This window comes from Musca autumnalis, unplaced genomic scaffold, assembly GCF_047663935.1.
Source record: "Musca autumnalis isolate F117 unplaced genomic scaffold, ASM4766393v1 scaffold_4, whole genome shotgun sequence".
In the NCBI taxonomy this organism is placed as follows: Eukaryota; Metazoa; Arthropoda; class Insecta; order Diptera; family Muscidae; genus Musca; species Musca autumnalis.
The window spans coordinates 87,216,188-87,233,105 of record NW_027411977.1 but is presented as its reverse complement, the minus strand read 5'-3'; the positions used below and the strand labels follow the sequence as shown (position 1 = coordinate 87,233,105).

Genomic DNA, 16,918 nt, shown 5'->3' with positions numbered 1-16,918 from the left:
TTAAATTTAATAAAATAACAAATATACTAACTAAATATTTATATGTATATAAGAAATTAAATTAAAATTAAAAAAACTAGCAATCAACATTCATTGTCATGCAAGTAGTGATCAATCATCAATCATTTAAAAAATAGTCTCATATGGCAATCCTTTTGTATTCCTAGAATTTAAGAGTCAACTACCCCTTCAAAAATAACGACAACCACTAGACTGCTGAATAACTTTTGCTGAATTTATCTATTTAAATATGGCGCGTAGTGTTCTTATATAATCCCCCAACCACTCCACACACAGCGACGTCATTTGTTTATCTAAAATTCCGGGAATTTAATTCACAACTGCCATCACTTCGACGCATACGCGTAAGTGTGTGACTTTTCTGTTCCAAGAATTTAATAAATTGCACAAAAAAAAAAAAAAAATTGCCAATTGAAAACTACCGCGCATTGTGTGACAGTTCCAAGAATTTTCATGATGATCAATTCTACGCACAGTACAACGAATGCTCCATATGGTCGTTCAGTTTTTGAACATCCTTCGCAGTGGTATGATTCTTATCAGGAAAATGGTACGAAATATTTAAAAAGTCGCAAGAAATTGGATGAACAATTACAAAGGCAATTAAATGCCTGTGCCGGAGAGGTAAACTTTGTTAACATTTTGATTGTGGTCTTGAGCTATTTGGCTAATAAGCATTCGTGTGTATGTTTGTGTTTAGATTTTCCTAAGTGGCATACCGGGTGAAACCAGGCCAGAAAAAATTGCTGAAATAGCCGCACAATTAGGTGAAGTTTATGTGCTACGCTTTAAGGTTAACTTTTCGGGAGATTCAAGAGGTTTTGCCTATTTGCAGTATATGGATCCATCGCTAATGTATTACGCCATAGCCAAGTGAGTATATGAGTTTATGTGCAATTTATTTAAATTAATATCGGTGTAAATGTGAGGTATTATTTACTTTATAATCAAAATTTGCGGAATTGATGAATAATGAAATAGTTGGGAATACAATCTGGGATTAAACTCATGTACCCATAGTTCAGATTTCTATATACGGATTGAAATCAGTTTTTCACTTCAACAAAAATTTCGTCAAGTATCATAGAAAAGGCGGCCTTCGAAGGGGACAGATGGGCAGATCAAGAACAATTTCTTCGAAAATTTAAACGTCGTTTTCTAGGGAACTAGGGACTTCCCCCAAATTACCAAATTAGATATATACATACATATGTGCTCACAGCATCCCCGAAGGGACATGGGAGACTTCTCTCATATCAATGAGTGCACGCACATTTATATTGGCTCAATGATTTATATTGGCTCAGATTAACAAACCCCCATCGTTGTGTTCAGGACAATAACTGTCTGTTTCACTATGTCGAATCATTTTCTTTCGGCCCTAAGACCTACTACCTATGGTCAAAATCTGTTTTTATGCACCAAAGCTTAATGCCGTATTATATTTTGTGGAGCTTTAAGTTCCACAGTCTTGTAATTGTAAGAATAATAACTACTCTCACATAGGTACTAGTTACGTACAATAATTTTTGTATTTTCTACTCACATGACCTAACCCAGGTCATTTTTGTGTAGCTGGCGCTACATACATTGTCGTAACAATCCGTCACTATGAGTGGATTACATGTAGTTTTTATACCCTCAGCATTTATGCTAACGAGGGTATATACACTTTCATACGGGCAAAATGTGCCTCATCGAAATAATGGTTTTATGTTTGGACGATATGTGTTTCAGACAATTTGGAGTCGATTGAGCAATGTCCGTCCGTCTGTCTGTCTGGCTGGAGCGCACAATAACTCTCAAACGGATAAACCGATTCGGTTCAAATTTTGGCTTTCGTAATATTTTACCCAAACTTAGTTTAAGTTCGAAGATGGACTATGTCGATCCACTCCTTCCGGTACCTCCCCCACAAAAGTTCTAAAATGTTCGGAAAATTTGTGCGCACCATAACTCTTGAAGGGAGTGACCGATTTGGTCCATACTTTGCCCATCGTCAAACATGTACCAGACTTAAATAAGGTGTCAATATGGACTCAATCGGTCCACTCCTTCGGGTAACTCCCACACAAAATTTCGGAAAAGTTCAGTTTAGGGCCATTTCTCGAATCGCTTTGATTTTTGTTTTAGCAATTTGTATTCACTGCCCTCCATACGACGGTATAAGTTTCATAAGGGGCAAGTTCATACTTCCTGAGAAAATAGCCTGAAAGTTGCACAAAACCCCTATGACACCGTGTGAGGTGGTTGAAGCGCAAAATAACTCTCGAACGGATCTGCCGATTCGGTCCAAAATTTGGCCTTAGTAATATTTTGTCCAAACATAGTTTAAGTTTGAAGATAAGAAATATATGTCTACTCCTTCAGGTGCCTCCCCCACAAAAGTTCAAAAATGTTCGGAAAAATTGTTTGTACGGTAACTCTTGAAGGTAGTGGCCGAATTGATCCATACTTTACACATCCTAATATATCTACCAGATATAGATCAAGTTCAAATATGGACTATATTTGTCCACTTCATCCAGTACCTGCCAAACAAAATTTCGGATAAGTTCACTTTAAGACCTGATATCGAATCACTTTGATTTTTGTTGAAGCAACTTGCATTCGCTGCCTCAATTACGATGGTAAAAGTTTTTTTTAGGGGCAAGTCCATACTTCTTGAGCAAATAGCCCGAAGAATGTAAAAAACCTCTATGGCACCATATGTTGTGGCTGGAGATCCATTCCTTTTAGTATCTCCTCCGCAAAACTTTTGATCTTTAATCCTAATCAACATTTTTGTCGGTTCAAATGCACAACATTTTTAAAACCCTCTAAATACATACGTATTTTGGGAAAAAAAATTGTTTCAATATACACAGGCTGAGGGTATATCAAGCTTTTTGTAGAAAATTAACTTATGTTGAAACTGAGGTATGGGGTATTGTAACTCGCGATCAGTTTTACTATACCATAACTTTTGACCGCATTTCGGTAAAATAAACTGTTTTAGCCCGATTCACCGAGGGGTTTTTTAAAATAATAATTTGAGCGGAAGCTGTGGTCGTACTAATGTAAAAAAATCGGAAAAAATCGTTGAAATAAACGAGTTTCATTATGTTATTTTCCAATTAGTGGTTTTACAACACAATGTAGAGCTTAATGCTCAAAGGAGAAGTTAAAGAGCACACTTCAGAGTTGAAGTTTCTAATGTTTGATTTTTTAATATATCCACTGTATCTGCCTCAAACGGATGCTGACATTTTGAAACCTGAAAAATGGGGTTTTTTGAATTTTTGCTCTAATCGGGACGCGCATCTGGATTTCCCTAAAAGCTTACTATTCGATTGTAGTACTCGCGATTTCGCATTTTTTAATGTATAACATTAGGGTGTAGCCCTCACAGGATCGCAGTAATCTGCGCCCAAACACGAAATTTTTGTGCGTAAATTTTTTTCAAAAACCCATTTTTTTGGTTTAAAATTTACAAACGTCTTTCGATTTCCGTGGAAACCCGCGTAAATTTAGTTTTTTTACGTTCTGAATCTAACAAGCCACGACGCGTAAAAATCCACCTACTAGATCGGCGGATATGATACCCCTCAAATTTCGAAAATTTGCAAAAAATTATTTTGAAAATATCGCATATTAAAACGCGTTTTGGATGTGTCAGTTCTACTTAAATAAATAGATCGATACGCGTGTTTAAACTGCGCGAAAACAGATATTTAAAAACTCTCGTAAATCCAGAGATATATTAGATTTTTTCTAAAAATTGAGTGCGATGCTACATCCACGGTTCTTGATGGATCGCATTGAAACGGCATAGAAAGATGTATTTTTAATGGTGATTATTGAAATCGGATGCGCATAAAATGTAAATGAACTTCGCGGAAATTATGACCATTTTACTGTATTTTGCACCCTAATATGCAGCAGATGCTACATCATGGCCGCCAAATAGAATTTGACAAACTGTACATCAAATAAAAGGGATTGATTCGCTGTGTTGGAAAATCGGATGCGCATCATGTCATTTTCATAATTACGCGGTTTATATGCGTCTCAAATGTTGTAATATGCAATATAACATTATTTTAACGTTATGCCATAATTGGAATTCCTTGTGATTTAATATAAGGTTCTAATAATATTATCCAATAGGAAAACTATAAGCGAAAAATTTGTTACAACGGAATATCATCATTATTGCGTGAAAATTTGACGAAAATGCCGAAGAACTCAAAAATTTTTTCTCCAACTTTTCCTATAAAACCATAAAAAAATAAAATTAGAATAATATGATTTTAATTTTTTCGTAATATTTTCTTCGTATTTTTGCAAATAACATGAATACTATAGCTCCAACCTTCACAACTTAGGTTTCATTTTATTCCTCAAAATGTCTGGATGCTGTTATAATTTTTTTTATATATTTTTCGTAACTATGAGCGCTATTGTTTCAAAAATATGTTTGTAAATACGTGAAATTATTTAACAAATTTGATTTTTCGCGAATCCATTGAGAATTCGCGATTATTTTTTGCATCATCGCAAAGGTTACGAATTCAGTTAACGATAATAGGATATAACAGCTAACTATATTAAGCCGCGATTTTTTTTAGAATTTTTTCTAATTATCATAATTAAAACGGTCATATCTTTTGCGCGCAACGATCAAAATTAGTAACGGAAACAGATTTGGAATGCTGATATTTTTCTTAATCTATGTACCAAAAATCATTGATGTAGTATCAAATATTTTTTTTGATTTTTTTGAAATGGAAAAGACAATTTTAGACATTTTTCCTGATATCTCTGTCGGCAAAGCCGACTGATGCTTTGTCTGTTTTTGCACCCATGCTTTTGAGCAGAATTTTATATGTATATGCCGAGAAGTTGTGCCGGCTTGCTCAGGGCAAAATTTCACATATGGGTCAGTATCAGTCCCCTTTTTTATATCAACGATGCCGATGTCATTAGCATAAGTGCCTAATACATGGTGTATTCAAAATATGATTATATCATCAGTCTTATGGCCAAAGTGGGTATAAAAGAGTACAATCTGAGGCTTAAGTTGAATTTAAGGCCTCCATCACAAATTTCTTTGACATGTTTACCGTTGATATACATACATATCGTCACCTGAAATGCCAAAGACGTAACCCTCAAAGGATTATGTTGAGGGTTACGTCTTTGGGCATTTCAGGTGACGATATATTTTTGTGAAGGAAGTACATATTTTGCAAATTCCGTAAGTACCATTGATTTGGTATCATATGGGAGATTTTATCGCGCAATTGTTGTTATAATCTGTCCATACGTGAAAAATATAAATTCCCTACCGAAGGCCTGCCATTCCCAAAAACGTGTGCTTCTTAAACGGAGATTATATCTGGGTATCCTCTCCGACAAACGTCGAAAAAAAAATAATTTTATTCAGTTAAATCAAGTTCGAAGATGGACTATATCGGACAACTCCTTTCGGTAACTCCCTCACAAAATTTCCAAATGTTTGCATAGATGCAGTTTAGGGGCTGTTCGGTGATCGTTTTGACATTTTACCGAGGGTAGTCCTTGTGGTCCTAACTACAATAATATAATTTTTATTTTTGGTAACATGTCCGAGCCTTAATATGCAAAATTTTCTAGACTTTCAAGTTGTAAGGTCATATCATCTCCATCGATCCACTCCTTTGGGTACACTTCCAGCAAAGTTTAAAAAATCGTTTATGAGAAGACCTTCAAGTTGGGATGTCATCTCTATCGATCTATTGCAGGGCGCCACCAGCAAAAATTTGAAAAAAAAAATCGTTTCATTTATGTGCAGTTTAAGGGCTGGTCTTGAAAATTTTACCTTGCTGTCCTGATTGGCCTAAGTTTTTCGTGGACATGCCCATCTTTTCTGAGATAAATGCCCAAAACTCCAAAAACTCTGCGGACACCAACTAAAGAACTGGAGAGCACTATTACTCTCGGACAGAGTACTCAGTTTTAAGCAATATTTGTGCATCGTATTATTTCTTCAAATGTTTTATAATGTTCGCAGGTGGTCTTTATAGGCCCACTTATTTGAATACTTTCTTCTTCCTCAAAAGGTGAAAAAAATTGTTTACGTATCTATAGTTTAAGGACTATTTAAATGTAATGTCACATTAGGCAAATATTTGCTCCAGCGACTGGCATGGTTCGCTTACTGAGAGCAAGTGAGCGTAAATAATGCATTGAATTTTATGCTCATTTGCTCTCAAAAAGCGCACACTGCCGGTCGCTGGAGCAAATATTTGCGTAATGTGACCTTACATTAAGTATCGTTTTGAAAATTTGACTGTGGGTTATCTTTAACCGAAAGCTCTGAAAACCCAGCGGACATTATCCCGAGCATGAGCATGCAAGCTTTGCACGTCGTAATATTTCCTCTAAATTTCAACATCAAGTTCGTAGTTGTCCAACATCAAGTTCGATAGATCCATTTATTTGAGGGATGTTCCCCCACAAAAGTTGATCAAATTTCGTTTTTGTGCAGATTAAGGACTGTTTGGGCTCCTGATTTCAATGGTATAATTTTGACAAGTTCATGAGAAACCAATTCGATCCAAACTTTGCGCGTCATAATATTTTTTTTTTTTTAACTTACATCAAGTTAGAAGTTGGCCTATAACGGTCTTTTGTTGGCTTCCCTTGATAAAATTTACAATAGATATCTTAACTGCATTCTAAGGACTAATTTCGTGCAGGGTTATTTTTTTTAAGCCATCTTTGTGTACACATTTCACTTGGAGAAGAGTATATTTCCCCGTATATCCTCAGCCTATGATTGTACAAAAAAAAAAAAACATTTCGGGCACTACCAAAAGAAATATGGAGAATACAATTACAGAAATTTTTTTAACAAATACCTGGAAAACAGCTTCTTGGAACTTGATGTACGTTTCAACGAAATATTACGATGTGCAATGTTTCCGATTATCTTGCTCATCAGCCTTTTAATTTGGTGTAGGTTGGATTTTTAGACCTTTTGAGTCAAGATAACAGGAAGCTATGGACTTATAAAAAAGTTTACCTGCAAGAACTACCTGCTTTACAAACTTCAAAACGATTCGGGACTTGTCTCTTTACTGTTTCTTTGCAAAAAAATTTTAAATTTTGTTTGTGAAAAGTACCTGGAGTGGAGCGATATAGTCCATATACGACCCTAATCTATGTATGGATGAAATATTACCTTTTGAAATGTTTGGAGTAACCGCCCTTTCGATAGTTGTTATGCGCACCAATTTATGAAAAATGTTGTACTTTTGTGGGGAGTTACCAGACCTAAAACGCACTCATATAAAATTCATAGTTGATTCACCTAAAAAGATGCCACGTCAGATCTCTTTCACCCATGATTGAATGTAGGGTCTTCGACATCGAACATTTTGGTGGGTTGTTAATAAAAACTCCCCACAATCTCCTTCAGATTACTAAAATTTTTCTTAAATTTACTACTGCTTCTAGTTCTAGTTCTCCTCGATCAATGCATACACATTTTAATGTCATAGGTATCTATTGTTTGAATAGATCCGAGGATCGGATCGTTGTAACCAGGGTCCTAAGGACTACATATGGTAAAAATGCCTGATCTGAGGGGTGGGTGCCTCTAAACGAGACTTAAGGCTGTTTTTCTAATTTAAAAACCATAGTTCTAGAAAAAATACCAAATAAGAGATTCAATATTTTTTATATACTCACATGCTGTGTAACATTCTCTTCCAGATTGCCTAGCCTTTTCCATCAAAATTCGCTGCCAATGATACGTGTTCGCCAGTCACGCAACAGTTCGGTGTTATTACTTCGAAAAACTCATCAGATGACTCCAAAAGCTGTGTTTGAAACATTAACAGGATTGATCACGTTCAATGGTCTATTGGTACGTGAAATTCACGCGGGAAATTGCGAATATTTAATTTTTTTCAAATGCAACGAAGAAGCTGTCCATGCAAGGCGTGAATTGTTACGGTCCATAACACAATTCGGCCGTAGTGCTGTTGTTCTTTGGGAAAATAGCAATAATTATTATAATAGACAAAGACATGATGGACCTACTATAAATCTAAGAAGCTATCAGTCTCATAATGCTTTACCTCTGAATAATGTTGTCGCCGCCATTCAATGGCCTCAAGGACAGGAGACTTTTCAGTTAACTTCGATGAATTCAATCCAACAATTCCAAGCTACCTCAAACAATGCTGCTCTGTTCCAAGGTTTTTGAAAAACCTTCCTTTTGCACGAATCAGGAATATGTATTTATAGACTTTCATTATATCATTATCATCATCATCACAAATCAATTTATGTAAGTTTTTTTCTAATCATTTAAAGTTTATTGTTGTTGCATGAAATAAAATAAATAACAATTCATTGAAGGATATTTGCCCAAATTAAAAATTTGAATTGTTTTTATTAGTGATCGACGTCACGCACGTCGTGAATTACTCTGACGTAACGGCAGAATACGGATTTTACGGATTTGTTTTATTTAACAATAGCTTTGTTCCTTTACATGTTATGCGGCTTTTACATCTAATACCCCGTTTACACTTAACCGGATTAACCCAGAGGGTTTGGGTTTCAAATGTCATTTCCATAGCTCAAACGACAAATAAATCCTCATGAAGTGTGTTAACCCGTCAAAAAACTCTAATTAATGTAACCGTACTATAAAACGCATTTGACACATGTATTTAAAACAGGTGTTTTGGGAATTGACGTCATTTATTTGACAGATATTCTATGGAGTTGACAATCTAAATGACGCATGTTTTATAAAAAAATAGATGTAAAAGCCGCTTTACATGTTTTATAAGACATGAGTCATTTGAATTGTCAATTCCATAGAAGAGCTGCCAAATAAATGATGTAAATTCCTAAAAAAACCTGTTTTAAACGCATTTTACATATAACTTGCTTTATAAAACATGAATCATTTATGTTGTCAATTCCATAAATGACGTGAACTCCCAAAACACCTGTTTTAAGTGCAAGTGTATAATTCGTTCTAAATGCAAGTGTAAAATGCGTTTTAAGCGGGGTACACACGATCAGTTTTGACTGTCGATTTTTCGGAATTATCGATAACTGTCCAACCGCCCAGCAAACACAAAATATTTTGTGGTTGCCTGATGACTGACAGAAGTGAACGGCCACACTGGCAAGCAACCGATTATTTGAGCAAAACTGACAGTCAAAACTGATCGTGTGTACCCAGCTTTAGGGTGATAGCATGGCAGAACTACCAGGAAGTGGTATCACACCAGCTGATCGAATATGAAAAGTCAAATCCCTTTATAAAAAAATATTTTTGTTGTAATTTCCCCAACAACATAAAGTAAAGTTTTGACATAACATATTCAAAATTTTACGATGCCACTACCTGGGTAATTGTGCCATGGGTGATAGCATGGTTCAATAATACCACTTTCAGACAATGCTTGGTTTAGCAAATCCAGTGGATTTATGCTGTCATTTTGATAAGTTGTCATAACGATAACTTCGCAAATAAAAATTATTTGCAAGTTCTTGGTCAATGGTCAGACTAGCACGATTTCAACATGGCGACGTCAAGCGAGGGGTATAAAGTAGGAAACCCATGTACATGGCTTTTTTGTGTTTGTTGTGTTGCCTCTCCTTGTTATTCGTTGCAAATTTTTTCTTTCATTTTCTTTCATTTTTATTTTCTCAAGCAAACGTTAACAACTAAATAAGCATAAAAAGATTTAATAAGTCCCGGTCCACACTAGAGTAAATTTCATTAAAAAATTTCATGAAATTAGGTGTTCTTAGGCCGAATTCCCCATTACAGCAATTTCGTGATCTTACTCTACTATGGAACTCAATCTAGAGACTCATAATTTCATGTTAAAATTTCAGTGAAATTATTCTAGTGTGGCCCGGGACTAAGAACGATTAATTAATGAAATAGTGAACATTTTAGTATTAATATTTTTTTATTATTAATGTTAATTATTTTGTGTTGTTTTTAGTTTATTTATGTTTGTTTTGTTTTTATTGGTATGAGAAACACAACAAACGCTAAAGGCCGCGGCACATACGGTCCGTTGTGTGACGCGTTGAAAACAACAAACATATGAAAAATGTGTAAGTGTTGCCAAGTTTGTTCTTGAAGTTTTCATGTGGTTGTTGTAACGCGACGCTCAAAGCGCCGTATGTGCAGAGGCCTTAATGGTAAAATAAAGACGACACGCAAAAATCTTGAATTTCACCTTAACGTGTGTGGACACTAACGAAACTTGAAAAGAAACTTTAACCCTGCGTTTAGTCCCGGGCCACACTACAGTAATTTCACTGAAATTTTGATATGAAATTATGCGTCTCTAGATCGACGTCCATAGTAGAGTAAAATCATAAAATTGCTGTAGTGGGGAATTCGATTTAAGAACACGTAATTTCATGAAATTCACGCTAGTGTGGACCGGGACTTACAAATGACAGGACAGTTGACTTCATATATTGATTGTCAAAATCCCTCAACTTGCCTGTGTGACGTAGGCGTCCCGACAACTGCAAAAACAGTTGTAAAATTTTGAATGAAAATCATCGATTTCGTTTTATTCTCCGTTCACATATTTTGTTTTTGTTCATGTTCTTTTGTTTTCAACACATTTCAATTATTATTTCACACATTTTTACAAAAAATGTCAAGCATTTGTTAACCCTACTGTCTGTGAAAAACTGACGGACAGCTAGGAGACAACCAACAAATGTATTTATGTGTTAGCTTATGTTTACATTTACGAAATCCACTCGATTTCAACTGTCAATTCCATTGCTCAAACGTCAAATGAAATCGAATCGATTTCAGATGAGTTTTCATTTGACGTATACGTAAAGGAATTGACAGTTGAAATCGAGTGGATTTCGTGAATGTAAACATAGTATTAGTAAATCAGAGTTGTATTTGAAGACAAATTGCCTGGTGTAAACGCCTAGTAACGAAATTGGTTTCAAGAAACCTTGCTAGTCTGACCATCGACTAGCAAATTCTTGCAACTACTTCTTATTTCTCTTTTAAGTGGGGTTCAGACGATCAGTTTTGACTGACAGCTTTTGGTCAGATATCGATTGCTTCAGTTTTGTTGTGCTGTTCGTAGCGGCCAAACAGTCATTCAAGTTGGATGACAAACCAACAGTCAAGTTGAAAAATTACTGTGTTCACATAGCTATAAAATCATATAAATAACACCTTTTATTAATAAATATGGATGACAAAAAGATTGGATGTGCATTTTTGATCATTTCGCTTTTAGAGGAAAAAAAATAAAGTGACAAGAAGAAGGAAATGGGTAAAAAATGGATAGCCTCCCGAAAACTATATTCACATGTGAATATTTTAAAAGAAATTCGAGATTCTGAGCCAAACGCTGTCCACTCCAGCTCCAGAAGATTCAGATTGCTTTATTTTTTTCAATTCCCTTCTGTACGATGAGCGGATTACGTTTATTTTCTTCTTGACGTCGTCAATAGAACAATCCTTCTTGTATTTCTTCATAACATTTAGTAGTTCTTCATATGCTTTTGTTTTAATGTCGCGCATCATATATTCTGGACTGGTTATGTCCCAGAGGCATCTTTGCATTTCGTAGCAACACAAAAATTCCTTTAAAAATTAATTTTCGTTGTCCATGTTTGTCGTTTTGTTTGCAATTTTTTGCTTGGCCGATATTAAAATGAAGGAAAAGATTTTTGTCTGCTATTTTTATCTCTTATTTGCAATAATCAATCAAATTAATAAAAACACACGACTTTTTTAACTTTTATTTGATATTTACTCTGCTAATTTATTCCTTGACTGACGTTGTTTCGTTCACACGGTCAAACAAACAAACAACCAACAGCTGACTGTCCAACATCCACAAAAAATTTTGTGGTTGCCTGATGACTGACAAAAATGAACGACCACACTGGCAAGCAACCGATTATTTGAGCAAAGCTGTCGGTCAAAACTGATCGTCTGAACCCCACTTTACTGAACATCTTTGTTATCGAACAGCATTTTGTAAAGGTTTGTACTAATTTGTACAAACTTTTGGTTTATCGAACAGACCTAATATCTATATATATAAAATGGTTTGGTGATAAGGGACTGACTGATTCATCATCAACGCCCAGCCAAAACCGCTGAAGCTAGGCACTTGAAATTTGTCCACTAGTAGATAAGGCTTGGTTTTGGAAAATTCATACTGGAAGGGGACTAAATATCATAAATTAGTCCCGGTCCACACTAGCGTGAATTTCATTACAAAATTTCATGAAATTAGGCGTTCTTAAATCCAATTCCCCACTGCAGCAATTTAATGATTTTACTCTACTATAGAAGTCGATCTAGAGACACATAATTTCATGCAATTTTTTCAGCGAAATCACTCTAGTGTGGACCGGGACTTATATCCTTTCGTTATACGTCGTTGTATCTGTATAGTAAATTCACCATTTTCACCACTCTGTTTAGCTCATAGACTAATGAATCGTATAGACATAAGCTCTGTTCCTTACTCGAAAAGCGTTCCTTTACTTTAGACACCATACAATTCATATGAGAGTAGTTTACAATTTTTACTACCATTTTACCATTTTCAAAAGTAAATGCTATCAGCATTTATCATCGAATTTTCGAAAATTGGTAGATGGCGTTAGTAGTTTTATTTATAGTTACTATAGATTTTAGACTATTTATTCTGATAAAATACAGCATGTGTATAATCTTTGGCCAGATCTACATCCCCATATAAACAAATTCAACAAAATATTGTAATTTACCCCAAAACCATGGCACAATTACCCAGGTAGTGGCATCGTAAAATTTTGAATATGTTATGTCAAAACTTTCTTTAAGTTGTTGGGGAAATTACAACAAAAATAATTTTTTTTAAAGGGATTTGACTTTTCATATTCGATCAGCTGGTGTGATACCACTACCTGGTAGTTCTGCCATGCCCAAAACATTGTGCAATTGAGTGAAAAGATGAAGGGCGACACCTACAAGAAAAGAAGCACACTACAATCTGTCTATACGATTCATTAGTCTATGTTTAGCTTAATCAATTTATGTAGCATATCGATAATTTTTTTTAATGCAATCATTTGATTCAACAACCTTTTTATTCAGTTAAAAATAAATGCTATCATATGCCAAAAGATGTCGCATTTTTGAAAAATTGTTTTGTTCATAAGTCTGTGTTTAGACACACAAATTTCTCGGGAAAGTAAATTGAGTTTTTTGGGAGAGAGCGGAGAGGAAAGAGCTCCTCAATACTCTTTCCTACCCCCTATTGCCTAAAAACTGAATTTAGTGAATTTAATTGAATTTAATGGAAACTTTTTTTTTTAAATTTGTGTTTATATAAAAATTAAAATAAAGTTCTTTGAGTGCTTGTTTTACAGAAATAATAAATGCATTTTATTTATTTTGGGATATTTCGCAATGGCTTCCATTTTATTGCATCTTCAGACTGATTAAAAATGCAATCCGAAGAATGAATATAAATTCAATCCAAAGCACTGCATCTTAAGCCGCGATTTGGATCGAAAATGGAGTGCATCCTAGCTGTGTGCTGTGGAAGCAAAATGGAGTGCATCCTAGCTGCGCGCTCTCTTGTAAAATTCATAAGTGAATTCATAGGAAAAGATGTACTCCAACGGCAATTGTACTGTACACTTGTACTGATTAAACTGCAGCCTCGGATGCAAACTTTTTGCTGGGAAGTTAATTTTTCGAATCCCAAATCAAAACATTGTACAGTATCCTTCAGCACGATTTTCATAAGCCTCTTATTACACAGTACCTCTATGTTTAAACGGCAATTTCAAATGTTATAAATGACACATAGACAGTAAAATTTTATTGATAAAGTCCGCGATTCAAGAAAAGTGATAATGGCGGATATTTGGGCTTTAAGTCGATGTATTAATCAGTCTTATACTATGTTTACATTTACGAAATCCACTCGGTTTCAACTGTCGATTCCATTACTCAAACGTCAAATGAAATCCAATCGATTTCAGATGAGTTTTCATTTGACGTATACACAAAGGAATTGACAGATGAAATCGAGTGGATTTCGTAAATGTAAACATAGTATTATTTGCCGACAGGTAAATACGCTCAACCAGGGGTGCCAAGTTGGTGGTTTTCCCGCTACTTCTGGTGATTTTTGACGTACAAAAACCACTGTTTAAGCAGGAATGTCAACTGTTTTAAGGTAAAAATCGCTACAGACCTATGGTGCGTGTGTGGCTGTAGCGATTTTTACCTCGGAACAGTTGTCATCCCTGCGCTCAGCCCATTAATGTGAAAACACAAACCACGAACACTCTTTGTATACATTTCAGTCTTATTTCGGGTGACAATAGCGAGTTTAGGGGTCACAAGTGATGCAATGCAATACTATCCAAGATCATTCTATAAACGGGGTCAAGACACAAATTACTACGCCGAAAAGTGACCTTAAACTGGAGTTATCGCGCTCAGCCGCCTTAGTGGCTGCAGGGCATTTTGGAGCTTTCCGGTTAATATCTTCCCAAGAAAAAATGTCCCGATCTGTATGAAGGGTTTAATATTAAAGCACTTTTAGCTTATACCCAAGGCACATTTATAGAAGGTATAAATGACAATCAGCTGTATTTTTACTTTTTTTGTAAATTTGGTTTTCAAAATGTAATAGGGTCTACTCATGAAATTTGAAACTTCGAAATTTGCTACCATAAAATCATGGTAGAACAAATACAAGGTAAAGTTAATACTACAACAAATACAACTCGAACAACAACCACAAAGGAATTTGTTTTTGTTTGTAACGTTACTGCCAGTTGTATTTGTAAACAAAACAAGGAAATGTCTATAAATTATTGGAATTTAAAAAACTAATAATTTTTCACATTTGGTTGAATATTTTGGAAAACATGAATGAAAATTCGTTACATTTCCAATTTTTATGTTTCCACATCATTCCACTAAATGCATAAATTCTCGCAGAAAGTAGAATTCTTGCAGAAAAGTTTGGGGTCGCTGGAAATTAATAGAAAAAGGAGAAGCTGTTTCAATATTTTGTTTTAGAAATCGAAGAAGCACGTGTTTATTAGGGCTTTATTTTTTTAAATTTTTACAAAATACCTAACATATTAACAAACGTTGTATCGCCTCTACAAGCGGTGATTTACTGCGCGGCTTATCGTTCGAACTTGGAGGAGGTTACATATCATTGATATGAAGAAGTCCTTCTGGGAAATGGTTTTTCCGAATGATATATTTTTTTCTCAAAAAATATATGTCCCTAATGTACATCGAAATAGAAATAAATGTATAAAATGTCATATGAAATTTGACACTAACGTTACAACCCAGTTCAGTCAGCTGTGTATTGCTTCTACCTTTTCTTATTCTACCATGACGTAAAATAAAACTCAACGGTAAAATAATCAGCTGTTCTACAAGGGTGTGTAATGTACAGTGCAATGATTACATGACTTTTAGGTCGAGTAAATTAACAACTCTGTGGTAAATTAAACGTTCATGTATTTTGTTGTTATGGTATTGTAAACTGTTGTATATCTACATTATAAAAAAGATGTACAAGATCTACAATGCCACTTTACAACCATGAGTGAATACCGCCAATAATAAAATATGCACTTTGTTTCATTTGTGTAGTGTTGTGGTGAATATATTTTAATGATGTGTAACAATTATGGTAACATTTTGTAAATAGTTGAGATTTGTGTAGCATATCTCAAGGCGCATCAATTTGAGCGTAAAGCACTTTTAACTTATACCCAAGGCACATTTATAGAAGGTATAAGTGACAATCAGCTGTACTTTTACTTTTTTTGTAAATTTGGTTTTCAAAATATAATAGGGTCTACTCATGAAATTTGAAACTTCGGAATTTGCTACCATAAAATACTTCTTTTCATCATAAACGTGTAACAAAAATTACCTACGAGAGTTCTGAATGCGTTATATTTACATTTTGATTGAAATTTGTTCTATTTTAGAAGATTTTCAAAAGCATTTATGTTTTTCCTTTAAAAAAAAATTAGAATGACCCTATCATTCATTAGAATGACATTATCATTCAATTAATTTTCAATAACAACAATGTTGTTTTTGTAAATTTGTTAGTAGTTGTAATTCATGCATATACCTTATATAAATTTGCATTGCTTAAGGCCAGAACAGCATCAATCGTCGCTTGCAGAGGTGGAAGCGAGTCGATGTTCGGTCGGCGGCGCGCCGCCGCTTCTCTTTTTTTAAGGTTTTAGCCCGCCGCCGATTACATCGGCTCAAATCGGCTAAAAATCGCCGCCGTCTACTCGATTGGAGATGTCGCACGCCGTACAAAAGTTCAAACATTTATGCATAAAGACCAGAACAGAAACAATCGTCGCTTGCTTTGCTCGCTATCCAAATGTCAAATTGTAAAGGAATGCCAGAGGCCCCTAAAGGGGAACGCAAGCGGATTTGCAAAGAGGCTCTGGTATTCCTTTATAATTTGACATTTGGGGAAGCAAGCGACGATTGATTCTGTTCTGGCCTTAAGAACAGGTTGCGTGTTCTCGGATAGATTTTAAACTTTATTTCGTATAGTTCTCACAGTACTAATTAAATTACACCAGTAATGTCTTGCGAAAACAACCCAGACTGTGTTGGCTCTTTTCATACACATGTCAGTTCGGCACTTATTGCTGGAGGGCGGTGACAAACTCGAACCCTTTGATAATTCAGGACAGGTTTTTAGGGACTTCCATGATATTGGATACCAATGTATCCGCAATTCTTTGCAGTCTTCAGCAATATTGTAGCCCTAAAGTAGTAGAACTTATGTGTCAAACAGATGAACAAGGAAAAGCTGCATAA

The 16,918-nt window shown here is 35.1% G+C and overlaps 1 protein-coding gene across 1 annotated transcript; it reads left to right on the top strand.

Moving 5' to 3' along the window:
• Nucleotides 1-201: 201 nt before the first annotated feature.
• On the top strand, nucleotides 202-8,464 carry tut (tumorous testis). The gene is made up of 3 exons (XM_073983302.1): nucleotides 202-645; nucleotides 722-894; nucleotides 7,762-8,464. Exons 1-3 carry the CDS (start codon nucleotides 475-477, stop codon nucleotides 8,255-8,257), a joined length of 840 nt encoding a protein of 279 aa, XP_073839403.1. The 5' UTR covers nucleotides 202-474; the 3' UTR covers nucleotides 8,258-8,464.
• The last annotated feature ends 8,454 nt before the right edge of the window (nucleotides 8,465-16,918 follow it).

Coding starts and splice junctions, on each gene's coding strand:
- tut (XM_073983302.1), top strand. CDS start 475: ATGATGATCAATTCTACGCACAGTACAACGAATGCTCCATATGGTCGT. Junction 646..721: donor TAAATGCCTGTGCCGGAGAG/GTAAACTTTGTT, acceptor GTTTGTGTTTAG/ATTTTCCTAAGTGGCATACC. Junction 895..7,761: donor ATGTATTACGCCATAGCCAA/GTGAGTATATGA, acceptor ATTCTCTTCCAG/ATTGCCTAGCCTTTTCCATC.